Source organism: Meleagris gallopavo, chromosome 11 (assembly GCF_000146605.3).
Source record: "Meleagris gallopavo isolate NT-WF06-2002-E0010 breed Aviagen turkey brand Nicholas breeding stock chromosome 11, Turkey_5.1, whole genome shotgun sequence".
In the NCBI taxonomy this organism is placed as follows: domain Eukaryota; kingdom Metazoa; phylum Chordata; class Aves; order Galliformes; family Phasianidae; genus Meleagris; species Meleagris gallopavo.
The window spans coordinates 3,711,906-3,721,364 of NC_015021.2; the positions used below are offsets into that span (position 1 = coordinate 3,711,906).

The following is a 9,459-nucleotide window of genomic DNA, read 5'->3' on the forward strand; positions in this document are numbered from 1 at the left end:
GAGGGGACCTGATCCAGGTTTATAAATATCTGAGGTGTGGCGGCCATAGCGGTGAGGCCAGTCTCTTTTCAGTGGTACGTGGAGACAGGACGAGGGGAAACGGACATAAGCTGCAGCATAGGAAGTTTCGCACGAATGTGCTTAAGAACTTCTTCATGGTGAGGGTGACGGAGCACTGGAACAGGCTGCCCAGGGAGATTGTGGAGTCTCCTTCTCTGGAGATATTCAAGTCTCGCCTGGACGCCTACCTGTGCGACCTGGTGTAGGAAACCTGCTTTGGCAGGGGGGTTGGTCTCGATGATCTCTAGAGGTCCCTTCCAACCCCTACAATTCTGTGATTCTGTGAAAATTTCAAGCACCATCTTAACTACAAAAAAAAGAAACCCAGCTACACAATAAAACCAACTACCCAAAGCAATATATATAAAAAAGGAATATACAGAAACAGAGTAAAATTAAATCTTACCTAGTTTTATCAAACTGGATACTTTGTTCTCAAGAAGAATAAGAAATGGCTTAAAAACACAGGCTTGCACAGAGCAAGTTTTTTCATGAGCACAAGTCGCAATGAGGCTGTTACATAAAATATCAGAGGTAACATGCTTTATAGCAGAGTCTGCTGAAGGAGGCTGTATACTGAATGTACCAGAAAGACAGCAAGATAATTTCCCAACAGTAGCAGCACAAGCCTCCTTGACTAGATCAGACTCATCTTGGATTTGATTTCTGAAATTGACATAAAAACAAAACCATTTTAATAAATTAAGCAACCTATTAAACACAGAAATTTAGATATCTACATTGTCTGGATTCTCTAAACTATACTGAGAACATTATAGCACAATTTAAGGATCTGCTTTACTAGATTATACTTCTCCTTTTCAACTAATTTCAAAGTTATCTTAAATGTCTGAAGCCATATTGGCCATAGTGTGCTTGAAACATTAGAAATAAACTGAAGACTACAGACAACAGAACAGAATAGGGCAAGAAACACATACAAAAGGAAAAGAAACTGGAAAGATTTTAAAAAGATATATGTACAAATACATATTTTACTGACAAAGACATTCCTTTTCCCCTCATAAGTTTTAATTTGTTGTTTAGAAATTGGGCCTCCAAGTAGCAAAGTAACTTGTACACTCATCTGGTAAGTGAATACTGGCTTTTCCTCATGTATACACATTCTGTTGATATTTCTTAGGAGTTCTAAAACTTAAGTCTACTAAACTCTGGATGAAATTTATTTCAATGCTTATAATTAATTCCTTATACATGCTGTTTTGTTCATGCATGGAAAGAGAAAAGATATATTAATACATACAAAAGAGCCTTCGGAATCATACTGAAAGACTGCACGCTTGGTGGATGAAGCAGGAAAGAGAATCCTTTCACACAAGTAGCCCGAATTACTTCATGGGGACTTTGTAGTGCCCAGTAATAAATGGATTTTCGCCAATCCAGATGAATGTTTCTTGGGAAGAGAGATAGAAGGAACACACAACGTGACTGAGTTTGAGGTGCTGAAGGAAAAAAAAAATATATATTGTACATTATTGTTAATGATTATGATAGGGCAAAGAAAGCTATTTTACTGTAGTGCAATCATTTTTGAGAGACATTTAGATAATTTAACATACTTACAGAAATTTTGTGCAGTTTTTTGACTCAAAACTAGAAGATCAGTCCCAAAAGCAGATGTTTTAAAAGAATCATCATCAGGATGGCTGCAAATCCAAGGTAGAGACAGCAGTCCACATATATTATCAAGAATCTGATCACTCAGTGGAATTTTTACTAGTGAGGGGTTTTAAAAAAAAAAAAAGACATCTTTTTATGTAAGCTGAATAGATGCTTATTATGTTTTTAATTTACTAGAGAACGTTATTTTTCTTCCTATCAACAAAGAATAGTATTGATACTCCTAAATATTGACATTCTACATACAATAATGCAGTCTTATATCAAAATAATATAAAAGCCTCCTGAAACAGCAGCATGTAATACATGAGCAGGAGAATACATGTAATTTAGGTATCTCTGGATTTGTAGGAAGACTTCCAGGTGGACTTTGGGATGGCTAGTAAGCTGAACTCACAATGCCACTTGAATCTTAGAAGATTGACTGTTTTCCATGCTCTTAGCTTCTTTAAAAAATACACAAAACAACTGACCAGCCTACATGAATTCCTCATATTTTTGGTACACTGTTAGCATGCTAAGTTTCAATTAAAGCAATCAGAAGCTTTGAAATTTTTGAGTGAAATAGGTAGTATAGCATGCCACTTGTGTGTTTCAGAAAGAAAAGTGATTAAAGATTACTTTGTTACACATATTCACTTTCTCCATATAGTGTCTTGTTGAGATGAAATCAAAAGTACAGACAAACAGACTTGTAAATCATGTTCAAAAAGTGATGAAAACAAAGCTCTTAAAAATAGAAATTTGGATTTTTTTTTTACCTTGTGCATACAGCAAAGCATCAAAGATTTTCACTGTTCTGTCAATCACTTGTTCTAGGTTAACCATCTTTGTAGCAGTCTCTAACAGGCTCCCACACACTTTTACTACTCTTGTGATAAAGTCAGAGGAAATCCACGTGAATTGTATATTCTCTACACAATCCAATGAGTATGGTTCCACACTGTTAAAAATAGAAATGATACAATCAATACAACAGATTATAAACATTTAATATTGTATTGCTTCTAAGAGAAATTGCTATGTTATTGTTATGTTACATATGTTACTATTCCTCTTCAAAACAAGCAGGACTTGCCCTGATAAATGGGGAAGTATCAAAGTAATTTACACAAATCATAGTAACAATTACAAAGCACTATTTGTCTCATGGTTTCAGCTTGGAAGCTTTACCTGCTAGAATTTGTTGGGGGAGAACAATGAACTACACACAGCGCAGCTAGCTGCAGAATTATGGCAATTCCTTCTGCAGCCTGAAGAATATTCGCTGTCAGACTTTCTTTCTCGAGGACAGATATTAAGGATGTGGCTTTCTCTGTGATGGCATTCCAAAGTGTGCTCTTCAATTTCATGTTTACAGGGCTAAGTCTGTAATTTGATCATATTGATTATTTTCAAACACAAAAGTCTGTTTTCAGTGGTTACTCCCTGCCCCCTACACCACCAGAAAAGAGCAATCATCACAGCAAAAATAGCTAACCCATGTTGGACTGCAGGATTAGGAAATTAACAACGGAAACTTCACTTTAAATAAGTTCTTTGAGAGAATCAGATGTTAATTCTAAAATCGAGCATGAAGCTACTTAGACTTATCTGAATGGCTATAAAGGCATAGTCTTGTAAAATCATGATGACCAAGGTGTTTCCTGATGACCAGAACCTCAGTCCCTGAGTAAGTCTTCCTTGAGTCCATTTCTAGCCACACAAGGCACAAGAAAACATCTGGGAACAGCCAACATATATTTAGCAAAGGAAAATAATGCCCAAGTAATCTGATTCCTTTCAACAACAAGATAATTTGCTCTGTAGAGGAGAGCTGCTTGTTAAAGGGGACATGAACTAGATAGGCAAGCAGCTTTCCAGAAGAAGACTGAGTGGATCTGTGGTAAGTTGAACACAAGAGAGCAGTGCGTCCTTGTTGCAAAGAAGGTCAACTTCATACAGGATTGTATTATCAAAAACAAAGGCTAATCAAAGTCTTCTCATTTGAGAGATCACATCTTGAATGCAGCATGCTACAGCTGGTATTGAGTGCCCAAGTACAAGAAAGAGATCAATATGGTGGAGAAATTCCAAGACAATCAAGGAGCTGAAGCACAAAAATAGGGGAGGTCAGGAAAACCGAGTTTGTTCATCCCTGAACAACCTATTCTAACTAAACTTGCTATGAACAGATCCAGGTTGACAGAATAGCTAGGTACATTATTCTGTCACTCGGTAAGCATTCTCTCAACTTTTTGGTTTTCAGTATGTATAAATGAAAACAGTACATACTAAAAACAAAAATACAGGTTTCAATTGAAGCTTAGCTTAAAAATCATCTATTGATTCTAATCCTTCAAATCTAATCATTTAAACCTTCTCCCAGAAGAAGAATCTTTCACAGAGCCTGTTACAGTTATGAAGAAACTTCTTCCTCAGAAAAAAAAAAAAGGTTATTATTCCAAATGACAATAAAAGTGGTTACTGAATGAGCAGCATACACTACTGGTGCAGGCGATTTCTTTGGATGCTTTGCTGGTAGGCTTAGTCGCAGTCTTTTCTCTGGAACTTCATCACTGCTGCTGCTCCACCCATTAGTGTCAGAAGTATCTAGCTGGCTCTGATGAAGCTCCTGAAAGATTTCTTCTGTTTGTGCTTTTAATACTGTATAAAGTGGACTCACCAGATACTAGAACATACAAACAAAAGCACCACAAGGTATTTGGGAAGCAACGCATAACACACATTATATTACTATTTCTGACTGAAAATTTCATAATTAAATGGTAACATTGATGGTCAAAGACATCTCTGTAAAAGAATCTTAATTACACAATGAAAACTTTCAGAAGTGACGAAGTTTCTTGCATTCCCACCAAACGGAATGCAGCTCGTTTGGATGTCTGCTAGCCAGATTCTATGGCAAGAATTTGGAAACAAAGTTGTTAAAATGCACATAAATTTAAGAGATAACAGATATGATATGCATATAAGTGCATGAGTAGACAGAACTCTCAGTGCATCCACATTTCATTATTTTAATATAATCCTGTCTTCTTGTCCCCAGTAAGTACAACTAAAAGCACTCAGAGAGCAAGAGTAGCTCAGCTGTTTAATGGAAATTGCACATTAAGCTGCCCTTATTTGAGCCTATTCTGTGCCTTATTCCCCTATAATACCACACTTGTAAACAGATTCTTGTGTCTAGGCAGCCTTTTCAATAGTTCAATAAATCTGAAAAAGATAGGGTTCAGCTACATCCAACTAAAGAACTCTAACCTGCAAAAATAGATGAAACAGATGAGAAACAAAGAAGGAATCAATCTAATTAAACAACTAATAGAATGTTTCCTGGATTTTCTTCTTTGTACAGATAATTTTAAAAATTAACGTACCTCTTGTTCTTCCTGAGTTCCAAGCACACTCACAAAAACTCTGCATATGGTATTGACATGGACTTTTCTTACTTGTACAGCAGATTCATAGCCAGGTGGAACAAACTCCAGAAAATATTGCAGTATATGGCAAAAAGCAGCTTTCAGTTTTTCAGAATGAAGACACATAAAAATATCTCCTTCAAACAGTGCACAAAGCTTCTCTAGTAGCATATTCAAATAGACAGGTTCAATATTTTTGTAAGAATCTGCGTCAAAAGGCATCAACGTTTTAACCAATTGTAAAAATGGTTCTCCACAGAGTTCCAGTTCTTCAGTATCCATTTCAAGTGCTGAATGTAGAATTCCAAAAAAGACTGTGAAGAAAACACTGGCCAGCTGTTCTGGAGGTCCTCCCAAATGAATTAATTTTATTAAAAACTTCATTGCCAAAGCTTTAACTTTTGGACAACCATACTCTAACAGGGAGCACCCTATTCCCCAGAGAACAGTATCTTGTCTTACAAAAAAAACATCTGCAGCAATATCCATCAGGATAGACAACAATATAACTTCCAGACATTCTACATTGGGCATACCCATCAGGTGTAATGGTGCTAATCTTAAATATCCCACATTGTCACTTGAATTGCTTGAAAATCTCTTTACAATCACCGGCCATACCAGCACATCTCCCCAGAGCTGCTTTTGTGTGTCTCTTTCATGCAGGAAGATTAAATCTTGGAAAAGCTGTAGCAAGTCTTTTGTTAGTATTTCAAAGATGGAACAACTTCTCATTTTAAACAGAAAAAGTAAAGAGCAAATGACATCGGAGATGTTCTTGTGCAACAGGATACAGTTTGGAGTCACAGCAATTCGGAGAAGTCTTGTTATGATCCAATTACTAAATTCTAGGGCAATAAAAAGAAACAGTACACAGAAAATTATTAAGATGAAAGCCAAAGCTTTCTACTCGTAATAAAAGAGTACCTCCTTGAGAGCAAAGTTACTCATCGTAAAATAAATGAATAAATAAATAAATACAGTGATGAAATAAAGGCATGTAAGCTTAGTAAACATAAAGCATTTCTTCAGCAGCAGATCTTGCTGAAAAAGGAGCAAGAAGAAAAAAAAAAAAGACTGATTTTAGAATAGGTTATTTGATACATTTTGCTCCATGACAAAGAAATCTTCAGGAAACACTATGTTATGGGATAGCTCATCAATATGAGATTAAGCAACAGTGCTGAATAAGGACAAATTCTGTTCTGATAAACATCCATTACCACAAGTGCAAACCAAATTACAAAAAAAGAAGTCTATCATAAGATTCAGATACATAATAGTGATCTTCTGAATTTCTCTTCTCTACATTTTTGTTCTTTCATATGATCCCATTGGCAAAAGTAATTAAATCCTGGAAATACCAGTTTTCAATACCAACATCTTCAAACTCACCAATGCAATTGCATTCTGTTTCCTCTTGACTTGCATTGACATTTACAAACATAAGGGGAGAAGATTTCATGATATGTTGAATGAAATCTAGTAGCATTACAGAACTTGGCTGTGAATCTGATTTCTTAATGAGTTCCAGAGCAACTTAAAAAAAAAAAAAAGAACTCTGAATTAATATTACAGTGAAATCAACTTCTGTAATTTTGGTCATATCTAAAACAAGCAAATGATAAATTTGTTATATAACACATTATGATATGGTATCAAACCTGTATAGTTATCAATTCTGAGTATACCTTATTATTGAATGAAAAAGATTTTATGGTTATTGTAAACCCTGTAAAGGACGCCACAAAATATGAATAAAAATATAAAATTACTCAGCATATTACCCATTAACACTACACTCATTAATTTAGTATGGTATCTAGCTCTTTGATTATTGAAAAATAGCTGAGAGATAACACTTCAATTTTCAGTTGGTTCTCCCTCGATTTATGATCTAGAAAAAAAAATAATTCAGCATTGTTTACAAAGCTGCAAGTTATAGTTTGAATGTAAGCTTACAGAATCAAAGAATTTAAAGTGCTGCTATACTGCTCTCTTAAAACAGATAACTGAACACTTCAGTTACCCAGTTCTCACACGCTTAAATAAAGAGCACAAGGAGAAAGAAATTTAGATAGGAATTAAGGAAAAAAGTTACATAGTAAAGATAAACTACTTGCAAATTTAAAAGCAATACCTAAAACAGTCTGGCTTTTCATTTTTATTCTTCCCTCTCAGGAACAGAAGAGAGTTCACAAATATCTTATCTGAACAGTAACATAACACTTAAAATGACCACTTCACTAGATAAAACGCATCTTACAGAGACAGCTACATGAAAATATCTCTCGCAAACAGTGTACAATAAATATTTTTGTATATATGCAATATATTTTAAAATTCATTTTAATATATTTATTAAATATTTAAAATGTAATATTTAAAATACATTTTAATATAAATATTAAAGATTACATTACACTGAGTCTCCTTAAAGAAAACGTAGAAAAAACTCTAAATGCCAGATTTCTAGAGTCTGTATTTCACAATTAACCAAAATACTGTTAAACTACTTCAACAATTGGAACCTTAACATGATTGAAGGACGAATTACTACCCTAAAAATTAAAAGTCATAGTTTTTACATCAGAGCATTTCAATTCTTGAAGACCTTGTGAATATTAGGATTTACAAGCTACATTACTCAATTAGCAATCACTTCAGATAAAAAAAATTCTGAGCATTTATATTCACTTTTTTTTTTTACTGTTATACATTTGTCTCAAGTTATTTCATAGCAAATATTTAAACATGCAGGTTATTAAAAAAAATAAGACATAAACAGTACTGCACTGAGTACGAATCTTTGTTGAAATAAGTTGCAATTTGGGTCTGTGTTGAATTACTTAAAACTTACATCAGGTTATCATTTGAGATACTAGATATGCAATACTTACCCACATCTACATCTGTAAGAATTCTGTCAATGAATTGGCAGAGTATTTGTCTTGGTTTCTGAACAACTGTATTGTATTCTTCTGGACTAGCACTAAAATTAAAAGCATGATATTTTATCTATTTTAAAATACAAAATAATTAATGTCCATCTCAACAACACAGCATTAAACACTAAAATGGATCATTTTCTTCTAGAAGTTTTCAAAAAGAAATGCCATTGTTTTTCTTGCTTTAGCGACCAGAGTATTTTAAGCTCTTCTCTTCCCTCCTTTTCCTAAGTAAAAAGCTGTATGAAATGCTGAAAGCCATTTAACTTTGTTATGCAATTATTTTTGATATACATTACACACAATTCTGATCTATTAAGGTCACACACTACTACAAAGCAAAGCAGATTTAGTATAGAAAAATAAAATTAAGAGCTTGTTTTTCTTATGAATTAACAAAATTATTCAACAGGCCAGCAACAGGTATGCAACGCAACAGGTGCCAACAGCACTTCTCAGGTAACTAAGATGTCAATACCTAGGTTAGATCAAAATGTCAATGTATATTCACACCTCCATGTCACCCAGTAGTCTAGCACAGAACAAAGCTGCACTCTTGATTGTGCCATAAAACATTAGAGCCAAACATTTATTCTCTCTACAGATGGAGAAGATGCATGCCCTAGTTGTGAAAAGCTCCTATGCTGCTTTCACTTTAATCTAGAGCAGCTTCAGTCAAGTGAGCCAGTCAACAGCAACTTCCCACTTGAGAGAACGTGTGTAGTAAATGACTGCAGTGCCTAGAAGCCTCAGTTCATCCCACCTTGTACAATGCAGAGTGCAGACAGGGTAGGGACCGTGAATAGCTCCAGAGAAGCCACAATGGTTGGATGCCTGGCACGCTTGTGAGAACCTTATACACCCATCTAACACTATAAACAATCTATCTTAGAAGCTGAACAACAGTGAACCAAAGTAGTAACTTGCATGCATTCGACCAATACACCACGGAAGATTAACTTTGCTTAGTAAATTGCCTCAAGAGGCAAAGAATGCAAGCTTCAGCTCTTCCCCGCTACAATACAGCATCTATGTAACAGTCCTGGTGCTACTTGTAGGTGAAGACGCTTTAACTGCCAGCAAAGCCTCGCTGTAAGCAGCACGGAGGACCTCGGTAAACTCCCTTTGGCTTCCCCCAGGCTCGGCCCAGGAGGAAGGCAGTGCTCTAGGGGGCGAGAAGACGACAGAAGGGCAGAACGACGCGGGCCGAGCCCCAGAGCCCTCATGGAGTGGCGCGGAAGAACCCCGCCCACCAGAACTAGGCCTTCCCCGAAGGCCCCCCATGCCTAAGAGGACCGAGCCAGGCCAACCCTACCTAGCGAGCTCCCGCAGCGCCGGGATCATGGATGCCATCTCCAGGCCCTGCTCGGCCATAGCTCCGGCTTTGAACC

The 9,459-nt window shown here is 36.0% G+C and overlaps 1 protein-coding gene across 2 annotated transcripts; it reads right to left on the reverse strand.

Annotated features, from left to right (window-relative positions):
* Positions 1-351: 351 nt before the first annotated feature.
* LOC104912628 (serine/threonine-protein kinase ATR-like) lies at positions 352-9,453 on the reverse strand. Of its 2 annotated transcripts, XM_019618937.2 has the most exons (10): positions 9,384-9,453; positions 8,021-8,112; positions 6,516-6,659; positions 5,079-5,968; positions 4,185-4,372; positions 2,875-3,069; positions 2,463-2,644; positions 1,645-1,797; positions 1,325-1,523; positions 352-726 (listed from the first exon to the last, which is right to left on the reverse strand). In XM_019618937.2, the coding sequence occupies exons 1-10, from the start codon at positions 9,440-9,442 to the stop codon at positions 456-458; spliced, it is 2,373 nt and encodes a 790-aa protein (XP_019474482.1). In that variant the 5' UTR covers positions 9,443-9,453; the 3' UTR covers positions 352-455. The 2 variants fall into 2 exon arrangements, with proteins under 2 accessions (XP_019474482.1, XP_010714949.2); XM_010716647.3 differs by lacking the exon at positions 352-726 and having other exon boundaries at positions 1,345-1,474.
* Between the last annotated feature and the right edge of the window lie 6 nt (positions 9,454-9,459).